Source organism: Oncorhynchus nerka, linkage group LG28 (genome assembly GCF_034236695.1).
Source record: "Oncorhynchus nerka isolate Pitt River linkage group LG28, Oner_Uvic_2.0, whole genome shotgun sequence".
NCBI lineage: Eukaryota > Metazoa > Chordata > Actinopteri > Salmoniformes > Salmonidae > Oncorhynchus > Oncorhynchus nerka.
Genome location: NC_088423.1, coordinates 43644178 through 43667102, shown reverse-complemented (window position 1 = coordinate 43667102; position 22925 = coordinate 43644178). Strand labels below are relative to the sequence as shown.

At 43.1% G+C, this 22925-nt stretch overlaps 1 protein-coding gene across 1 annotated transcript in view; it reads right to left on the bottom strand.

The window, feature by feature from the left end:
* Positions 1–22103, bottom strand: part of LOC115113258 (PDZ domain-containing protein 8-like) — a 70722-nt gene extending 48619 nt beyond the window's left edge. Inside the window, exon 1 of the mRNA XM_029640727.2 lies at positions 20801–22103. Coding sequence (XP_029496587.1) covers positions 20801–21681 — 881 coding nt within the window. The 5' untranslated portion in view covers positions 21682–22103. The remainder of the gene's footprint in view (positions 1–20800) is intronic.
* Positions 22104–22925: the final 822 nt, after the last annotated feature.

Genomic DNA, 22925 nt, shown 5'->3' with positions numbered 1-22925 from the left:
ACATGACCAATATCCCACTGCAACTTCAATAGGGAAGGAGTTGATTCCAAGGTTTTACTGCTAACCTACAAAGCATAACATGAGCTTTACATTACATTTCCGATTTGGTCCTGCCGTACATACCTACACATACGCTATGGTCACAAGATGCAGGCCTCCTTACTGTCCCTAGAATTTCTAAGCAAACAGCTGGAGGCAGGGCTTTCTCCTATAAAGCTCAATTTTCATGGAATGGTCTGCCTATCGATGTGAAAGACACAGACTCGGTCTCGACCTTTAAGTCTTTACTGAAGACTCATCTCTTCAGTAGGTCCTATGATTGAGTGTAGTCTGGCCCAGGAGTGTGAAGGTGAACGGAAAGGCATTGGAGCAACGAACTGCCCTTGGTGTCTCTGCCTGGCCGGTTCCCATCTCTCCACTTGGATTATCTGCCTCAAACCCTATTACAGGGGCTGAGTCACTGGTTTACTGGTGCTCTTCCATTCCATCCCTAGGAGGGGTGTGTCACTTGAGTGGGTTGAGTCAATGACGTGATCTTCCTGTCCGGGTTGGCGCTCCCCCCCCCCCCCCCCCCCATGGGGGAGATCTTCGTGGACTATACTCAGCCTTGTCTCAGGATTATAGGTTGGTGGTTGAAGATATCCCTTTAGTGGTATGGGGACTGTGCTTTGGCAAAGTGGGTGGGGTTATATCTTGCCTGTTTGGCCCTGTCCGGGGCTAACGTCAGACGGGGCCACAGTGTCTCCCTCCTGTCTCAGCCTCCAGTATTTATGCTGCAATTGTTTGTGTGTCGGGGGCTAGGGTCAGTCTGTTAATATCTGGAGTATTTATATTGTCTTAGCAAGTGTCCTGTGTGAATTTTAGTACGCCCTCTAATTCTTTCTCTCTCACTTTCGCTCTCTGTGTCTCCCTCTCTCTTGGAGGACCAGAGGCCTAGGACCATGCCTCAGGACTACCTGGCCTGATGACTTGGTGTCGCCAGTACACCAAGTCGTGATGCTGCTCAAGATTCAAATGATCTGCCTGTGGCTATGGAACCCTGGCCTGTTCACTGGATGTACTACCTTGTCCCAGACATGCTGTTATCAACTCTCTAGAAACAGCAGGTGCGGTAGAGATTCTCTGAATGATCGGCTATGAAAAGCCAACTCACATTTACTCCTGAGGTGCTGACCTGTTGCACCCTCTACAACCACCGTGATCATTATTATTTGACCCTGCTGGTCATCTATGAACATTTGAACATCTTGGCCATGTTCTGTTATAATCTCCACCCAGCACAGCCAGAAGAGGCCACCCCTCATAACCTGGTTCCTCTCTGGGTTTCTTACGAGGATCTGGCCTTTCTATGGAGTTTTTCCTAGCCACCGTGCTTCTACACCTGCATTGCTTGCTGTTTCGGGTTTTAGGCTGGGATTCTGTACAGCACTTTATGACATCAGCGGATGTTAGAAGGGCTTAATAAATACATTTGATCGATTGTGGACTACAGGAAAAGGAGGACAGAACTCCACTTTCTCATGTAGTGAAGCAGGTTGAGAGCTTCAAGTTCTTTGGCGTCCACATCACCATCAAACTAACATGGTCCAAGCACACCAAGATAGTCTTGTCCCCCTCAGGAAACTGAAAAGATTTGGCATGGGTCCCCAGATCCTCAAAAGGTTCTACAGCTGCACCATCGAGAGCATCCTGACCGGTGGCATCACTGTCTGATATGGCAGGCGGTGATGCAACCATAAGGTGCTACAGAGGGTAGTGTTGTGTATGGCCCATTACTGGGGCCAAGAATCCTACCATCCAGGACCTCTATACCAGGCGGTGTCAGAGGAAGGCCCTAAAATTGTCAAAGACTCCAGCCACCCAAGTCATAGACTGTTCTCTCTGCTGCCACACGGCAAGCAGTACCGGAGAGCCAATCCTAGGTCCAAGAGACTTCTAAACAGCTTCTACCCCCAAGCCATAAGACTGACTGCTAAAGGGGGGGGGGGGGGGGGGAGTAATTTTCTTAAAACTGCATTTTTGGTTAAGGACTTGTAAGTAAGCATTTCATTGTAAGGTCTGTTGTATTCGGCGCATGTGACAAATAACATTTGATTTGATTTGTTTTGAAATTCACAGCTAACACTGATCTTTTCTTATCTAGCATTGTCCAAATTCAATATCTTAAAATCCCATTTACCCTCCATGTTGACATTATGGCTGACCCCATTTAGTTCACTGGTCGATTGTTTGGTCGATAAATATTTTTTTAGTTGAGCAGTTGCAAATAAAGTGCCTTCGGAAAGTAATTAGACTCTTTGTTTTGTTACAGCCATTTTGTTACGTTACAGCCTTATTCTAAAATGGATTCAATCAATAAAAATTCCATTGTAATCTATACACAATATCCCACAATGACAAAGCAAAAACGGTTTGTTTTTCTAAACGTATTAAAAATAAAAAACAGAAATACCTTATTTACCCAAGTATTTGCTATGAGACTCGAAATTGAGCTCGGGTGCATCCTGTTTCCCTTGATCATCCTTCAGAAGTCTCTACAACTTGATTGGAGTCCACCTGTGGTAAATTCAATTGATTGGACATGATTTGGAAAGGCACACACTTGTTGATATAAGTTCCCAAAGTTGACAGTGCATGTCAGAGCAAAAACCAAGCCATAAGAGCGAAGGAATTGTCCGTAGAGCTCCGAGACAGGATTATGTCGAGGCACAGATCTGGGGAAGGGTACCAAAACATTTCTGCAGCACTGAAGGTCGCCAAGAACACACTGGCCTCCAAGTTAGGAACCACCAAGACTCTTCCTAGAGCTGGCCGCAATTGGGGGAGAAGGGGGAGAAGGGAGGTGACAATAACCCGTTGGTCACTGAAAGAGCTCTAGAATTCCTGTGTGGACATTGTTGTCCTTCTGGAAGGTTCTCCCATATCTGCAGCACTCAGCCAGAAGAAGCCACTCCTCAGGAAAAGGCACGACAGCCCGTGTGGAGTTTGCCAAAAAGGCACGTAAAGACTCTCAGACCATGAGAAACAAGATTCTCTGGTCGGATTAAATTAAGATTGAACTCTTTGGCCTGAATGTCAAGCGTCATGTCTGGAGGATTTAAAAAAAACTTTATTTAACTAGGCAAGTCAGTTAAGAACAAATTCTTACTTACAATGACGGCCTACACCTGCCAAACCGTGACAACGCATAGCCAATTGTGCGCCGCCCTATGGGACTCCCAATCACGGCCAGTTGTGATACAGCCTGGATTCGAACCAGGGTGTCTGTAGTGCCACCAGGGTGTCTCAGTGCCTCTAGCACTGCCTTCGACCACTGCTCCACTCGGGAGCCCAAACCTGGAACCATCCCTACGGTGAAGCATGGGGGTGGCAGCATCATGCTGTGGCGACACTAGTCAGGATCGAAGGAAAGATGAACTGGGCAAAGTACCGAGAAATCCTTGATGAAAACTTGCTCCAGAGCACTCAGGACCTCAGAATGGGGCGAAGGTTCACCTTCCAACAGGACAATGATCCTAAGCACACAGCCAAGACAACGCAGGAGTGGCTTCGGGACAAGACTATGTATATGTGAGTGGACCAGCCAGAGCCCGGACTTGAACCCCATCGAACATCTCTGGAGAGACCTGAAAACAGCTATGCAGTGACGCTCCCCATCCAACCTGCCAGAGCTTGAGAGGATCTGCAAAGTAGAATGGGCGAAACTCCCCAAATACAGGTGTGCCAAGCTTGTAGCGTCATACCCAAGAAGACTCGAGGCTGTAATCGCTGCCGAAGGTGCTTCAACAAAGTACTGAGTAAAGGGTCTGAATACTTACGTAAATGTGATATTTCCTTTTTTTTTATGTATAGGAACCTGTTTTTACTTTGTCATTATGGGGTATTGTGTGGAGATTTATGAGAAAAAAATAACAATTTAATCAATTTTAGAATAAGGCTGTAACGTAGGCACTGAATATAAAAAGATTCTGCCACACGAGACACCCATCTGATTCACGCCTGTCTGAGTGGACTAATCCATTGCAGAGGCTGCGGGGATGGCACACCAGTATCACCAGTAGTACATTTACTGTCAATTCCCATTATTTCTCATTTACAATGTTTGTTTGGTTACGGTAATTTCTGTTATGCATTTAATATTATTATTACAGTCTTACCGTTGTCATTGTAGGAGTGGACACGTTGTTTGCAGAGAGCACACCCTAGGCTAAACTTCTGAGAAAAAAAGTTTTGGTTCATTCCATTTCCGAGTTTTTGCTTGGAGACGTCCTGTCGAATCTTGACTAAGGACACACACCTGATTTCGCATATAGAAGTAGGATGAGGCTACCAGGCCTGCGCACAAGTGTAGGTCTATAAGTGTGCCCATTTGGTGATCTAATACTATTATCTGATTGTCTTAACTCACTGACAAAGTCTGTTTTTACATCCATTAAGAATTACAACAGTTCCTCAATTTAGCCTATTTGAAAAATCTTTCCAGCTCTCTCCCTTTCGATAACCACTAAGCATGAAAGGAGGAAAAAATGTAATGCTCTGATCCGGTGGAAACGTCATAAAATACACTACATGACCAAATAAGTGTGTGGAAACTTGCTCATCAAACATTGTATTCTAAAATCATGGGCATTAATATGGAGTTTCTGCTATAATAGCATCCACTCTTCTGGGAAGGAACTCCATTAGATGTTGGAACATTGCTGCTGGGATTGCTTACATTCAGCCACAAGAGCATTAGTGAGGTCGGCCACTGATGTTGGGCTATTAGGCCTGGCTCGCAGACGGCGTTCCAATTCATCCCAAAGGTGTTCGATGGGGTTGAGGTTAGGGCTCTGTTCAGGCCAGTTAAGTTCTTCCACTCCGATCTCGACAAACCATTTCTGTATGGACCTCGCTTTGTTTCATGCTAAAACAGAAAAGGGCCTTCCCCAAACTGTTCAAATTAAAGATCAAATCAAACTTTATTTGTCAAATGTACCGAATACAACAAGTGTAGACAAACGTGAAATGCTTACTTAAAAGCCCTTAACCAAAAGTGTAGTTCAAGAAGAAGAAAATATTTATCAAGTAGACTAAAATAAAAAGCAATAATAAAAAGTAACAATAAGAATAACGAGGCTATATACAGGGGGCACCGGTAGCGAGTCAGTGTGCGGGGGTACAGGCTAGTTGAGGTAATCTGTACATTCAGGTGGGGGAGAAGTGACTATGCACAGGTATCAAACAACAGCGAGTAGCAGCAGTGTTCAAAATGAGAGGGAGGGGGAGGACTCAATGTATATTTAATGAATTGTTCAGCAGTCTAATGACTTAGGGGTAGAAGCTGTTGAGGAGCCTTTTGGTCCTAGACTTGGCGTTCCGGTACCGCTTGCCATGCCGTAGCTGAGAATACAGTCTATAACTTGGGTGATTGGAGTCTCTGACAATTTGATGGGCTTTCCTCTGACACGCCTATAATATAGGACCTGGATGGCAGGAAGCTTAGCCCCAATGAAGTACTGGGTCGTTCGCACTACCCTCTGTAGCGCCTTACGGTCAGATGCCGAGCAGTTGCCATACCAGGCGATGATGCAACCAGTCCAGATGCTCTTGATGGTGCAGCTGTGGAACTTTGAGGATATGGGGACCCATGCCAAATCTTTTCAGTCTCCTGAGGGTGAAAAGGCATTGTCGTGCCCTCTTCACAAGGGTCTTGGTATGTTTTGACCATGATAGTTTGTTGGTGACGTGGAAAACAAGGAACTTGAAAAACTCTCGACCCGCTCCACTACAGTCCCGTCAATGTTAAATGGGGGCCTGTTTGGCCTGCCTTTTCCTGTAGTCCACGATCAGCTCCTTAGTCTTGCTCACACTGAGGGAGAGGTTGTTGTCCTGGCATCACACTGCCAGGTCTCTGACCTCCTCCCTATAAGCCGTCTCATTGCTGTTGGTGATCAGGCCTACCACTGTTGTGTCGTCAGCAAACTTAAAGTACACACCCCTGAGGGGCCCCAGTGTTAAGGATCAGCGTGGCAGACATGTTGTTGCCTACTCTGATCCCCTGGGGGCATCCCGTCAGGAAGTCCAGGATTCAGTTGCAGAGGGAGGTGTTTAGTCCCAGAATCCTTAGCTTCGTGTAGTAAATGAACAGCATTCTCACATAGGTGTTCCTTTTGTCCAGGTGAGAAAGGGCTGTGTGGAGTGAGATTGAGATCACGTCATCTGTGGATCTGTTGGGGTGGTATGCGAATTGGAGTGGGTCTAGGGTGTCCGGGAGGATGCTGTTGATATGTGCCATGACCAGCCTTTCAAAGCACTTCATGGCTACAGACGTGAGTGCCACGAGGCGGTAATCATTTAGGCAGGTTACCTTCGCTTCATTGGGCACAGGGACTATGGTGGTCTGCTTGAAACATGTAGGTATTACAGACTCAGTCAGAAAGTTTGAAAATGTCAGTGAAGACACTTGCCAGTTGGTCAGCGCATGCTCGGAGTACACGTCCTGATAATCCGTCTAGCCCAGCGGCTTCGTGAATGTTGACATGTTTCAAGGTTTCGTTCACATCAGCTACCGAGAGCATTATTACACAGTCATCCAGAACAGCTAGTGCTTTCATACATGCTTCAGTGTTGCTTGCCTCGAAGCAAGCATAAAAAGTTATTTAGCTTGTCTGGTAGGCTTGCGTAACTGGGCAGCTCGCGTCTGGGTTTCCCTTTCTATTCCGTAATAGTTTTCAAGCCTGACGAGCGTCAGAGCTGAAGTTGTAGGATTCAATCTTAATCCTGTATTGACGCTTTGCCTGTTTGATGGTTCATCTGAGGGCATAGCAGGATTTCTTATTAGCGTCCGGATTAGTCTCCCGCTCCTTGAAAGCGGCAGCTCTACTCTTTAGCTCGATGCGGACGTTGCCTGTAATCCATGGCTTCTGGTTGGGATATGTACATACAATCACTGTGGGGACGCCGTCATCGATGCACTTATTGAGAAGCAGATGACTGAGGTGGTGTATTCCTCAATGCCATTGGATGAGTCCCAGGAACATATTCCAGTCTGTGCTCGCAAAACAGTCCTGCAGTGTAGCATCCGCGTTCTGACCACTTCCGTATTGAGCGAGTCACTTACTTCCTGCTTTAGTTTTTGCTTATATAATCAGGAGGATAGAATTATGGTCAGATTTGCCAAATGGAGGGCGGGGGAGAGCTTTGAATGCATCTCTGTGTGTGGAGTAAAGGTGGTCTAGGATTATTTTCCCCCCTGGTTGCAAATGTGACATGCTGGTAAAAATTTGGTAAAACTGATTTAAGTTTGCCTGCATTAAAGTCCCCGGCCACTAGGAGTGCCACTTCTGTTACCACAAAGATGAAGCACAGAATAGTCTCGAATGTCATTGTATGCTATAGCATTAAAATTTCCCTTCACTGGAACTAAGGGGCCTAACCCGAAACATAAAAAACAGCCCCAGACCATAATTTCTCATCCACCAACACTATGGCACTATGCATTCGGCAGGTAGCGTTTTCCTAGCATCCACCAAACCCAAATTCGTCGGTCAGACTGCCAGATGGTGAAGCGTGATTCATCACTCCAGAGAACTCGTTTCCCCTGCTCCAATGGAGGCGAGCTTTGCACCCGTTGAGCCTACGCTTGGCATTGCGCATGTTGATCATAGGCTTGTGTGTGGCTGCTTGGCCATGGAAACCCATTTCATGAAACTCCAGAGGCAGTTTGGAACTCGGTAGAGTGTTTCAACTGAGGACAGACAATTGTTGCGCGCTACAGCACACGGCGGTGCCGTTTTGTGAATTTGTGTGGCCTACCACTTTGCGGCTGAGCCTTTGTTCCTCCCAGATGTTTCCACTTCACAATAACAGCATTTACAGTTGACAGAGGCAGCTCTAGCAGAGCAGAAATTTGACTGACTTGTTGGAAAGGTGGCATCCTATGCTGGTGCCACGTTGAAAGTAACTGAGCTCTTCATTAAGGCCATTCTACTGCCTGTTTGTCTATGGAGATTGCATGGCGGTGTGCTCGATTTTATACACCTGTCAGCAACACGTTAGCTTGAAATAGCCGAATCCACTAATTTGAAGGAGTGTCCACATACTTTTGTATATATAGTGTAAATCTAACAGATTACTTATTTTCCCTTGCGCAAAATAGCCTACAGCTGTGTGTCTGTCCCGAGCTTATTGGCCCCGGAAACTCTGAGGGTCCAGAATATTTTATACAATGTTGCAAGTTTGCTAGCACGAGCTTCGGGCTGGACCAAGTTAATACAATAGTTGACACAATATTTAAAAGTTCCATGAGTAGCCAATGTGATTTACAGGATATTTATCAGGATAGTTTCTACCTTCAACGTTTTTATTTGTTGGCTTTATAGGCTACTTTTATATGGCAATAGATGTTACTTTTAGATTTGAATCATTTAGATATAATTGATTAACCACATGACATTGATTTTGAGATATGAAGACATTATTATAAAGGAATAAATTAACTGGCATGCAGATCAGTAGAAATGGTACGATAAATTGGCACTCCAACTGGAAAAGGTTGCCGAACGCTGGTGTAGCTTATTACCGGCAACATCAGGAGCATAATGGTAGAATCTGCGAAGGCCAGCAGCAGCTTCTTGTTAGGCTATATTGACCTGTGTCTTCATCTTATGTGCAGTGCTTAACGCATCAGACAAGCTCAGTAGCCAAACATATGGCTTGCCAAAAATATTTTTAAAATATACGTTTTAAAATTTCAACCAATCGCTTCATCAGAAGAACAGATGACTCTTTTTTTTTTTTACTCGGATACAGCCATAGTTAATACCGTGCTCCCACCCATCCAGGACATCTACTCGAAACGGTGCCTGAGGAAGGCGTGCAGCCTCATCAAGGACAGCAAACACGCCAGCCACGAGCTGTTCTCTCCCTTACTGTCAGGCAGATGCTATCGGAGCATGAGGTCGGATACCAATAGGCTCAGATTTATATTTTCGTTCAGTGTTTATCAACATTTTTAGCTAAACGTTCCCCAGTGGGCAAAACCTGGACCCTAAACAGCTTCTACCCCCAAGGCATATGACTTCTAAACAAGACTGCTAAATAGCTAATCAAACAGCTACCCGGACTACCTGCATTGATCCTTTTTTGCACTGACTATGCACACACACTGGGCTCTACCCACACGCGCACTATATACACCCACACACACACACAACATTCACACACATGCATACTGACACCACACACACCATACGCTGCTGCTACTGTCTATTATCTATCCTGTTGCCTAGTCACTTTAACCCACCTATATGTACATAGCTACCTCAATTACCTCGTACCCCTGCACATCAACTCAGTATATAGCCAGGTTATTTTGACTCGTTATTGATATTATTCATTGTGTATTTATTCCTTGTCACTATTTCTTATTTGGATAGTTCATCTGTAGAGCATGGACTATCTACTAACCCTTATCCTAACCCTAAAAACTTAACCCTTACCCTAAACCTACTCTTATCAAGCAATTGTTCATACTATCTGTTGATAAGAATCTGTATAACATCTACAGATAGTCCAGATTTTCTATCAAAATAATGGGTGACCCTACATTAAAAAAAGTATATATCTTATCTTTAACTCTGCATCGTTGGAAAGGGACCCATAAGTAAGCATTTCACACTTAGTCTACACCTGTTGTTGTTTACGAAGCACGCGATGAATCAAATTTGATTTGAACTGCCTTGGTTGCCCAATAAAGATCTGCAAAACTCAGTTTAATAGTCCTGGTGTGATCGGTGAGGATTAAAGTCTATTTTGGGAGGACTGGATCAAATGCAGCCAGACAGATGTTTCAGGCAATAATCCTAAAATGACTGTATGAGGGTTGCTAGGTGAGAGGAGATGATAAGCAGAGGTGACCAGTAAAATGCAACAATCTGATGGAATAACCAAACACATTGTGATTTTCTTAAATAATGTATGAAAACTACATTACTGAGCAAAGCAGACTGAAAATCCTTCCACTACCTAGTCTACATTTTTTTTGTAAAGGTATCAGTCTCAAAATGAGAAGAAGCATATGTCTGGAAAACATGTCTGGAAAACATGTCTGGAAAACATGTCTGGAAAACATGCCAATGGCCCATGTGGTGAAAATAACAGCAATTATTTATGTTATGGAAATGGACTCAACACCACCTGTGTAACCCCCCCACTGCTCAATGCCCTAACAGGATCAGGGAGCACGTGTCATCATAAACTTGTCGTGTGTGTGCTAAAGACAGTAGCATAGCATTTTCTACTACTTCACTCAAAATAGAACTGAAATCACATGCATGCTCATTAAATTATTACTGTACTCTGATACAAATGTACTTCATTGTTATGCCCGGTGCCCTAGCAACAGTGAAATCTAAAGATGTTAGATAGAAATCTTGAAAACATTGAGCTGAAACAGATTGTGATCCATATTTAAGAGACTGTGAGTTGTCCTATCACTTTAGCAAGTAAAGAAAACTGGTCAGGTGTCTTGTAAAAAAAAAAAAAAAAAAATTTCGAGCAAAAGGAAATCGATGAAGTTATTCATTATCAGGATGTCATGAACAACATTATCAGGATGTCTAGCACAATTACGAATAACCGATGGTTATGGATGAAGACCGTAATGAAAATAAAACAGCCATAACCATTTAGACGGGACGGCCAGGCATTCGTGCAGTTTTGTCAGTTTCTGCGGTAACATATGGACTGTTAACAACGTGATGAAACTGTTGGTCCTTGCTACAACAAGCAAGGTGTTGCCTTAAGGTTAGCAGTGTGGTTATGGTTTAGGGTTAGGTTTTAAATCACATTTTAATAGATCAATTGTAGAAATGGGCAGAATTCAGCCATAAATTTTGGACATTGTTGCTATGGAAGCTAATGATGACCAGCGGGGTTGGAGCAAAGGATTTGTCGGTTGCCTAGGCAACACCCCCCATATTGCAGCTGCAACACACATTGCCCATACAGTCAGGAGCGGAGGAGAGGAGAAAACATACATACATACATACATACATTTTTGTGGATGGCCCATTAGTGTCATCCAAAATCCCATGACAGTCACAGCCCTACCCTGACATAGGGTGACCACATATCCCGGATTGTGCAGGAAAGTCCTGCATTTTGGCCCTTTGTCCCACAACCAAACAATTGTGTCCCACATTTTATCAATAAATTAATTTACAGAAAAGGTACATTTATCACGCATTTCACTCAGACTTCCTCTTCAATCGAGGAAAATAGACATTCCAACCTGTACCTTTTGCAATCACGTTGCGCTTTTGACGAGATAGATCATAGGGATGTGGTGCTGGTGATGTTAAACACTTCTCCAATCATTGTTGAGATCTGATATTATGCACAGCGCAGGGTGAGACATTGGTTGAGATATGACATTGGCCTATCACATTTGTCAAATCCTTTCGGGCTGAATTCCATCTAAATTTGGAGAAAATTGGACAGTTAAGTACTTACAAAAAGCATGCTTTTAACAAAGAGCTACAGAAGTATGTAAATCGCCGTATTAGACTGAAACATAAGGTCAATTTCAAACTAGTGCGGTTTGCTCATTCAACATATTTGCTTCTACTTCACTCAATCCCATTTTTAGTCTCACTTCCTAACTGTTTTACATTCCCTGAAACCAACCAAAAAATGTTCTTTGGCCACATATTCCACATTTTCAGAAAACAGCTACACGTGGTCTCGTTTTCTGCATCACCAAATTTGGCATGAGGCAAGAGTAGGCTAGGTGCGCTTTAGTTAAAGGGGATGTGTGTGTGTTGGGGGGTGCTGGCCCCCCAAAATTATTAATGTAGGCTACACTGTCCCGCAAAATCCTGTTCTCCCTCATTTGGGTATTTTAAATGTGGTCACCCCAAGCTGAGCACCAGTCACTAAAACACACACTTATACAAGAGTATGCAATATGTTGTTCTATTGACAGAGGTTGGACATAAGGGGAGATTGGTGGGCGAGGGCATGGCCATTTGTCCTGTATGAAGTACAGGCTGTAGTAGTAGTAGTAGTAGTACAGGCTGTAGTAGTACTTCTAGCTTCATTGTTTTATAAACCTCTTTTTCTCCCTCTCTGAGATCCAATAGAACAGCTTAATAACAATGACAGCTCAATCAATGAAGTGTCTGAAGTCCCAGGTTATCCAGAGTGGAGCATAGAGGAGAAGAGGGTCCATTAAAAAGTGGCTACCTACATGTAAAACTGTGCTGTGTCCCTCCCTCAGCATGTTGAGTCAAAGAGCTCAAAGAGAGAGCGAGAGGTTAGACGTAAAAGTGAAGGAATAACAGATGTCTGGAGAGCAATTATGTAACAAACAACCCAGCTGACAGTGGATAAGTGAGAGGTGGGGGTTGTTTGATGCCGTAATGGCTCCAACGCCATGAGGCTTCACCCATTACGGAAGGTCCAGGACATCTCAAACTAAAATCATTTCTGAATTTCACACAGGACATACGAGTCATATTGTAGAGTCAATCAAACAACCACCCAAAGTCATGACAATTAAAAAGGAATGACGCACGGTAAGCCCAAGCTTACAAAAAAATGATTCCAATCTGGTCTGTCCTGTCCACTCTCAGATTAGGACGGGAACAGGGTGAATGGTTTAGTGCATTTTACTCTGATCTGATCCACCAAGTGATTGGCCCCTTACCTGGCAGAACAGATCAACGTAAATAGTCCGGGTGGCCATTTTGATTAATTGTTCAGCAGTCTTATGGTCTTGGGGGTAGAAGCTGTTAAGGAGACTTTTGGTCCTAGACCAGTCAGTATGCTCTCGATGGTGCAGTTGTAGAGATTTTTGAGGATCTGGGGACCCATGCCCTCTTTACAACTGTCTTGGTGTGTTTGGACCATGATCGTTTGTTGGTGATGTGGACACCAAGGAACTTAAAACTCTCGACCTGCTCCGATTAAGCCCCGGCGATGTTAATGGGCACCTGTTCGGCCCTCCTTTTCCTTCAGTCCACAATCAACTCCTTTGTGTTGCACACATTGAGGGAGAAGTTCTCGTCTCTGACCTCCTTCCTATAGGCTGGCTCATCGTTGTCGGTGATCAGGCCTACCACTGTGTGTCGTCAGCAAACTTAATGATGGTGTTGAAGTCGTGCTTAGCCACGCAGTCGTGGGTGAACAGGGAGTACAGTAGGGGTGCATGCTTAGTCCCCTGAGTGGGCCCAGTGTTGAGGATCAGTGTGGCAGATGTGTTGTTGCCTACCTTTGCCACCTGGGGACAGCCCATCAGGAAATCCAGGATCCAGTTGCAGAAGGAGGTGTTTAGTCCCAAGGTCCTTAGCTTAGGTGATGAGCTTTGTACTGTAGTCAATGAACAGCATTCTCAGAAAGGTGTTCCTTTTGTCCAGATGGGAAAAGGCAGTGTGGAGTGAGATTGAGATTGCATCATCTGTGGATCAGTTGGGGCGGAATGCGAATTGGAGTGGGTCTAGGGTTTCCGGCATGATGGTGTTGATGTGAGCAATGACTAGCCTTTCAAAGCACTTCATGGCTAGCGACGTGAGTGCTATGGGCAGTAATCACTTAAATCAAATCAAATCAAATGTATTTATATAGCCCTTCGTACATCAGCTGATATCTCAAAGTGCTGTACTTAGGCAGGTTACCTTCACTTTCTTGGGCACAGGGACTATGGTGGTCTGTTTGAAAGATGTAGGTATTACAGACTCGGTCAGGGAGAGTTTGAAAATGTCAGTGAAGACACTTGCCAGTTGGTCTGCGCATGCTTGGAGTACACATCCTGGTAAACCGTCTGGCCCAGAGTTCTGTCATCTGTGACATTCAGCAAATCCTAATGTCCACTGCTCTGTCCTCAAAGGCTGTTTTATATTACATCACCTCAGAACCCTAGCTTGCCCAGTCAGTCCTTATCATGGGCACCTCAGACACATGCACCCTTTTAGGCAACTCCTCCAGATTGGTGCATTTAGTCTACAATTAACAGTTAGCTCCCACACATGAGCCGAAACAGATCTTTCACAAGAAGTGGCTATGCCATGCCAAAAGGTGTCTGTGGCCACACAGAGGAACATTAAAATAGTTACATTGAGTTGTTGTTCTCACAAAACAACAAAACCATTGTTTGCCTGCTCTGCAGCCCACACAGTACATAGTGGATAAAAGGAAAGTCTGACAAAATGAACGGACACAAGACAGCATTTCATTGATTTTCAAGTGAAGCAATGTGCCTACTCACATTCTCTGGCATTTAAACAGCAATAATTACCTGATTAATCTCACCTAATTAGTTAAGTATAATCTAAATCAACGAGAAAAGCTGGTTTTGTAGGGACTATTTGCTGCATTACAGTGTTAAAAATGTTGATATCAAATAAAACATGTAAAAATCAACAGCCAGGGGCCTCCCAAGTGGCAAAGTAGTCTAAGGCACTACATCGCAGTGCTTGAAGCGTCACTACATACCCGGGTTTGATCCCAGGCTGTGTCACAATTGACCCAGCGTCATCCGGGTTAAGGGAGGGTTTGACCGGCTAGGATTTCCTTGTCCCATCGCGCTCTAGCGACTCATTGCAGGCCGGGCGCCTGCAAGCTGACTTCGGTCACCAGCTGGCCAGTGTTTCCTCCAAAACATTGGTGCGGCTGGCTTCCGGGTTAAGTGAGCAGTGTGTCAAAAAGCAGTGCGGCTTGGCAGGGTTGTGTTTCGGGGGACGCATGACTGTCAACCTTCGCTTCTCCCGAGTCCGTAGGGGAGTTGCAGTGATGGAACAAGAATGTAATTACCAATTGGATATCACAAGATTGGTGAGAAAAAAGGGCAAAAAAATATTTTTTTACATTTTCAAAGCAACAGCCAGGTAGAACAATGATAAACATGATTTGAAATGGACCAGAACATATTACAGTATTTTATTACACAACCCGATAATCACAACTACGCATTCTGAAAAAGGGCAATTCCACAGTAACACAGTGATGCAGAGACACCAATTTTTTACTTTAAAATGTATGCTTAATTTTGCAATCATTGGTTTTTGTTTGGCAAACCATACAACTCCATGCACAAGGCCAACTTTTAACAATTTCCACCGAATTTCACTAAAAAACACATTTCCTTGAAGATAGTGCTGAGCAATCAATTTTTGAGGCCGGTTAAGTTTTGGTTGGATTTTCTTTTTTTAAATTATCAGGCTTTTCGACTTCAACCATTTGAGTTGAATGCTGTAACACAGAATAAAACCATTAATAGAATTCCCATGACGCTAGTGACTGCCCATTACTGCTTATCACTTATTAGCCATTTATTCACATTACTTATATATTTTCAGTTGTGTATATTACATGCGTTTTATTTGACTATTATTTTATTTCAAGTCATCATCTCTATAGAGCTACTGCCTATGCTTTCTGACAAAAAAGTATATTTTGTAGTTCTTCAAAGTAAATAAGGCATACTTTTATGACTGCTGAATACCAATGATGAATCACTTAAAATCATGTATTTTCAGGTAGAGATATCTCACGAAGCAACAGCTGCACTCTATATTTATTTTATTTAACTAGGCAAGTCGGCTAAGAACTTATTTACAATGACGGCCTACCCCGGCCAAACCCTAACCCGGATGACGCTAGGCCAATTGTGCGCTGCCCTATATCCCCTCACGATCGTGCATTCTTCTGCCTCTTTTGTAGCAGGCATAAAATAAGCACAGACCGGACAAGTAGAAGTGGATCATGGTAATTGTGAGATATGGCCAAAATCTCATATCCCGATATAGGTCATTTCATATCCCGATAACAATACATATCACGATATAGCACATTCTGTAAATTCAATGAATAAATAGTTTATATAAGATGACCACATGTAAAGGCCTGTACATATCAATGATGTTGCTCTTGCTGCGGGCGATTCCCTGATCCACCTCTACGCAGACGACACCATTCTGTATACTTCTGGCCCTTCCATGGACACTGTGCTATCTAACCTCCAAACGATCTTCAATGCCATACAACACTCTTTCCGTGGTCTCCAACTGCTCTTAAACGCTAGTAAAACCAAATGCATGCTTTTCAACCGTTCGCTGCCTGCACCCGCACGCCCGACTAGAATCACCACCCTGGATGGTTCCGACCTAGAATATGTGGACATCTATAAGTACCTAGGTGTCTGGCTAGACTGTAAACTCTGCTTCCAGACTCATATCAAACATCTCCAATCTAAAATCAAATCATGAGTCGGCTTTCTATTCCGCAACAAAGCCGCCTTCACTCACACCGCCAAACTTACCCTAGTAAAACTGACTATCCTACCGATCCTCGACTTCGGCGATGTCATCTACAAAATAGCTTCCAATACTCTACTCAGCAAACTGGATGCAGTTTATCACAGTGCCATCCGTTTTGTTACTAAAGCACCTTATACCACCCACCACTGCGACCTGTATGCTCTAGTCGGTTGGCCCTCGCTACATATTCGTCGCCAGACCCACTGGCTCCAGGTCATCTACAAGTCCATGCTAAGTAAAGCTCCGCCTTACCTCAGTTCACTGGTCACGGTGGCAACGCCCACCCGTAGCACGCGCTCCAGCAGGTGTATCTCACTGATCATCCCTAAAGCAACACCTCATTTGGCCGCCTTTCATTCCAGTTCTCTGCTGCCTGTGACTGGAACGAATTGCAAAAATCGCTGAAGTTGGAGATTTTTATCTCCATCACCAACTTCAAACATCTGCTATCTGAGCAGCTAACCGATCGCTGCAGCTGTACATAGTCCATTGGTAAATAGCCCACCCAATTTACCTACCTTATCCCCATACTGTTTATATTTATTTACTTTTCTGCTCTTTTGCACACCAGTATCTCTACCTGTACATGACCATCTGATCATTTATCACTCCAGTGTTAATCTGCAAAATTGTAACTATTCGCCTACCTCATGCCTTTTGCACACAATGTATATATAATGTATATTTTTTTTACTGTGTTATTGACTTGTTAATTGTTTATTCCATGTGTAACTCTGTGTTGTCTGTTCACACTGCTATGCTTTATCTTGGCCAGGTCGCAGTTGTAAATGAGAACTTGTTCTCAACTAGCCTACCTGGTTAAATAAAGGTGAAATAAAATAAATAAACATTTCTTATTACATTTTGAATTATACTCAACAAATATTATTATTGATTATTTCTCCTTTTATTTAGAACCTTTGTGCAAATTTTCAGTTAAGCATGTAACAAAATAAAAATATTAATGTATAAAATCAAAAAAAAAAAAGGTAAATAGAAAATACTTAAATTAAAATAGATATATTTTGGGGGGCGTGCCTGTTATTTTGGCATTAATACTTGTCACATATTAATTTGCATTTGGTACCTTGGGTCGACTGTTAGCACCAACTCAAGAAACTCCCGTTTCTCGACCATGTAAATTGGGCCATGTCTGGACAGATGTAAGTTGTAACGGCAGCTGTTCTCTTCTTCCATCTTCGGGATTCTTTGGCATATGGTGTGCCGCGGGCAAAAACCTCTTGCAACGTCTGAGTCAGGGGTTTGTTTTGAGCACTCAACTGTACTTTTTTGGGTCTCATCCGTAGACTCTCTCCATACTATTTCACATGATTCTTGCGTAGGTGGTAAAGAGGTTAGTCGTGTTTGAGCTTGTTGTCAGAACTCTGGCCTGCGGCATATTTTGCAGAGGACGGTTTTCTGGTCTGTGTCAGACTTTTCATACCAAAACCTAGGGCTGGGCAATATTCAATATACTTCCCTCAATATTGATATAAAACGTTTAGATTCATTTTCGATAATGTCGATATAGAATAATTAGGTACAGCAGTCAATTTGACCTCTGACGCAGCAGGAACGTGAGGAGAAGTGACAATATGCACGTGGAGAAGTATACGCCCACTAAAAACCACTTAGCACCTCATGTGATGGAGTAGCCACTATTAACCACAAAAAATGATTGATGTAAGCGAAAACAGTGGCAGTGATAGCCATGGAGAAGGAGCAGCTTCCAACGAAGAAATTGATAAAAAAAAAGGGTTAAACTGTTTCAGTAATTTGGAAGTGGTTTGGCTTTTTGAAGTCCGACAAAGAGCCAAGCAACATTCGGTGCAAATTTTGCCGTAGACAGGTGGCTACAAAGTCTGGTAATACGACAAACCTTATTCAACATCTGAAGCAAAGTCACTGTTTGGAACATGCAGGAAGTTTTGATTTTGCGCCACGGTATTGATAAACGCCCCTCAAGCACCAGCCAATCTAGGGATGTTTGCCCGAAGCAGTCAGCACTGACAGCGTTTATGCCCTACAAGCAAACATTGAAAAGACATCACAAATGCTATTATGCATTGCTATTATGTATTTTTACCTTGTCAGCTCAGGTATTCGATCTAGCAACCTTTCGGTTACTGGCCCAACGCTCTGCCTAGTGGTTTGTTCAGGCATTCTTGAGTCTAAAGCAGATATGCACCTTTTAAACATTATTTGATTAATATCGTGATAACTTTCGTTATCGAATGAAAAAAATATATAGATAGTGATCATTTATTTGCCATATCGCCCAGCCCTACCCAAACCACATCCATGCGACTGAAGTAGCCCCTCTTTTAGGTACGAGCTCCGTGTCTCTGTGCTCTGTGTCACGTTCACGCTCCTCCATGTTTGTTTGTGTTGCAAATTTCAAGAACACAAAGCATCGTCCAATTGACGAAAAATATTGCCGTAAAAAATGTGATTTATGACAACGGAATAATTACCATGTTATATGCGCTAAACTACGTAGAATATTGGCCTGTTGTTAACTACAACTCCCTACTACATCCCAGTTCAGACAAGACCTGATTTATCTCTAGAGAAACTGTGCAATGTGCGCGTTGAGCTCACAGAAAAAAACTAACAAAGCGGAATTCAAATAATAAACCATGTTGGTCAACTAATTGATTAAAAATAAATAAATAAATAACCCGAAACTTCAGGTAATCGCTCAGCACTACTTGAAAAACAGTGCAAATGCTAAGTTTCTCTGATCTTTCACTTTAAAATGTATGTCAAACAAAAACTAATTACTGCAAAGTTCAACAAACCATATAAAACCTTACAAAAACACGTGCTTGCAGAACAGTGCAGATGCAAAGATTGGTAACAGAATGACGGCTTATGCTGTTGGTACCGTCATTCTGTTACCGAACTGTGCATCCCTCTGTTAGCGTGGATTTGCCCCAAAAAAAACTCACACGCAAAGACCACATCTTGAAATAAATCATATTAGGCTAATAGCAAACTAAAAAAGTGATTTTGGCATGCTACATTCTAGTGAATCTCCAACGCACCTGCAGACAACCTACCCAGGATGTGAAGTGCATTTCACTTCAAAGGATAGAACAGGCAACAAGATAACATTTTGCTGGAATACTGCTATTCTAACAATCCAAGCAAAGGAATGAGACAGGAATAATGTTAATCACACTGTACAGGAGACTGAATGTAGAAAGGTTTTACATTCCAATGCAGCTATCGCTGCAGTTCCAGCACACCAGTGTGACCCTTCCAAACATAACACAGAGGAGCCAGCTGCATGGGACAGGGTGCCATGTAATTGGGGCCACCAATTCTGAGCCCAGAGAGTGCTGTCACAGCATTTATGATAAGCTGACAGAGCCACTAGAAGCATTTAGAAGAAGATCAACCATAGCAAATTATAGGTGATAGGCTAAGGCCTACCTTTTCAGCATAATTCAATCGATTAGTTTTCCGCAACTTGAAAAGGCATCGATTTATTCTACATTAAGGCCTAGTCACGTTGAAAAGGTAACGCTTAACATTAAATTGCTCTTATACCTGAGAAGTTACAGTAGTGGTACAGTGTAACAACATTACGGTAACAAAATAGACCAATTTAGTAAGGCAGTATATCATCAGTTAAACCTACATTTAGGCTATGTGACATACGTTTATAGAAAATCGGAAAACTTCCAGGCCTAGCTTAGTCTAAATTGTTTACCTATGAGAGTGCAACCAAATACAAGAGTGAAGGGGCACACTTCCAGTAAAAGATACCTAGAAAAGGGAGCCTGAAAAAAGTGACAGAGATTAATAAATAGGAGGAGCTGAAAGGATGCTGCACGTGCATTCATGTTTCTAACAGGGAAATACTAGAAAGCTTTTGTCTTTCAGTTTTACACAAGTTTCGGCTAAATGTTTAACTGTCACTACTTCACACCAGGTTGTGATTATTTAAAAACATTCTGAATGTAGTGACAGAAAGCACTCCTCTGTCTAAATAGGATGAATCCTATCCTTTCATACGTCTGCAACCATGATGTCCCTCAATGGCTTTCTTTGCAACAGGTGCCATCCCATGTCTCAAGACCTTAAACTAACACACTGTGTGCATACTGAAAGTGGGTATGTCCTGGCTGACAGTTGAAAAAACATCAAGACAGCATGTTTTGTTGTCATTAAACCTTTCAGTAACATGGTGGTCCATTTTTAACCTAAACATTTTTCTAAAAAGGTGGCAGTAGGCTAAAAGGCCAAAGCAGAGCCTTAAACTGAGCTAAATAGAAGGCTCTGGGCCTATGTATTATCACCAACTTGGAGTCCAAATATGCATCTTACAGATCTTGGTAACTATAGAAATAGAAGTAAGGCTGTTGAGGGCCACTTTCCATGGTCCTTAGGCTAGCTTGAAATATTGATACACATTTTTGACCATCTCTCGGCAGGCCTACTGACTTGCATAGACCTAAACAAATATAAAACTGTAGTTTCTGAGCAAGTTTTACCTGATTTTGTAATTTGGCAAGGTGTGTTTCTTCTTGATGACTCTTTTCAACTGGTTGACAATGATTGAGGTAAGCTGAGGCAAGGGCCTTCCCTCGAACTGTGACTTCACCTCAAAGTCTATCAATGGGTCCTCGAGGAACGTGAAGGACCAGTGCGTAAAAGGCACGCGAGTGAACTGCAGCTTCAGTCTTCCAACCACACGCGTCATCTTTACGAACAGGTAGGCTGACTTCCCAAAAACAAGGTCTACATCAATTGCTAGATGGAATCCCCCATTATATTCTAGGTCCACCTCGAAATTGAGTTCCTCGGGCATGCCGTCTTCATTTAAACGCACTGGATTAATAAGTTTGGCCGTTTTAAAAACGGGCAAAGAATTACCCAGGGAGATATCCCTGAGACTGAGTCCCTCCAACAGCCGACCAGCTGTCTTGGTTTGTAATAGCTCCTCGAACTCCACCTTGATCTTTTTGGTCAGCCAGTGCCTAACGACAGGAGTGTCGCGGAGTTCTCTGAATAGGAACAAAAAGATCGCGTTTAGAAAATTGCACGTCTCCGGTTTGGAGGTGTGGAGGGGCTCGCTTTGACAATGCGGTGGCGGTTGTTGTTTAGGGCTACTGCTTGTGACAGCTGCTTCCTGTTGCCTGGGAGAGGTGGCCTCTTGCAGTTTGGATGCAGCAGATGCTGCGATATCTTGTTGTTGACCTGATTCGGCATGTTGGTTATTGAAGTAATCCTTCAAGGCGGGATCAGGCACTGCTTTGACATATTGCACTGTCCCGGTTTTTGGCTCGGGGCTTCTCCAGTAAAGCAGTAAGAACTGTAATACCAACGTAATGAATGCGCCAGATAATGCGGAAATTACTATCAAGTAAATCATTTCGAGCAGTTGCCTCTTCCCGTTTCCGCGTTATAAAACAATCATATTCCGCCGTATAACAGTAATAACAAAGCAAGTTCCACCTGGTTGCTCACAAACCTGCCATATTAGCTGCCTTTTTCTTGGGGTTCAAGCTCTTCAGCTGATTGGGCGAACGTATTACGTGGTTGTGCGTAATGACGGATTTAGAAAAGTGTACACTACCATACCAAAGATTATGGATATTTTGCCGCCTTCGTGTGCTAGTCGGAACTAAACTCAAATTTCCGACTCGCTAACTGGTTCAAATGTGGCACTTGTATGACTACAACTAGTTAACAAATCTGAAATGTCAGAGTTTGACTAGCACTTGAACGCGGCAATACTTGTCTCTCCGCCCTAACACAAAGCTGCACGGAGCTCTCCCTATTCCTCTCTTTGGATTGGTGGATACATCTCATTATTTGAGTTGTTAACATCAACCACCTGTAGTAAATATCTGCTACGCTACTAGCCTTATGTCATGAATATGTATAGCCATCTCGAGACAACTCCGATAAAAAAATGTTTTTTTCAAAATTGCCGGGATATCACGTATCCTACTTATCAGTACACTCGTAACAATCTAAGCATGACAAAACGTATATTCGATCAAATAAACCTCATAAATAAATAAACTAAACAACGTCGCCTGCTGGATAAGAAAGATTTCTGGCAAAGTTCTGCCTCTCGCTTAGCCTTTTCCGAAATGACCATAAGCACCAACCGAGCCCAGGGAAACTGTTGGTGCATTCAATGCCATGTTCAAAACAACTGGGAACTCGGATCTCGGAAATCTCCGACTTCTGACTTTAGTACATTCAAAACAACTGGGAACTCTGGAGAAAAAAAACGAGCACCGCCCGGGAACAATTTATTTGAATGGTCATCCAACTCGGGAACTCAAACCACTTTCCAGAGCTCTGACTTTCCGACCTGAAGATCACTGAGGTCATGATTTGACCTCATATTTTTTTTTTTACGTATATATTTTTTAAATGTAGTCCTCTTTGTGGCATTTTGTGAATGCTTTATTTTATACTGATCGCACTATACGTTTTTGTGCTTGTGGATTAGAGGTCAACCGATTAATCGGAATGGCCGATTAATTAGGGCCGTTTCAAGCTTTCATAACAATAGTTTTTTTATACCTTTATTTAACTAGGCAAGTCAGTTAAGAACACATTCTTATTTTCAATGACGGCCTAGGAATGGTGGGTTAACTG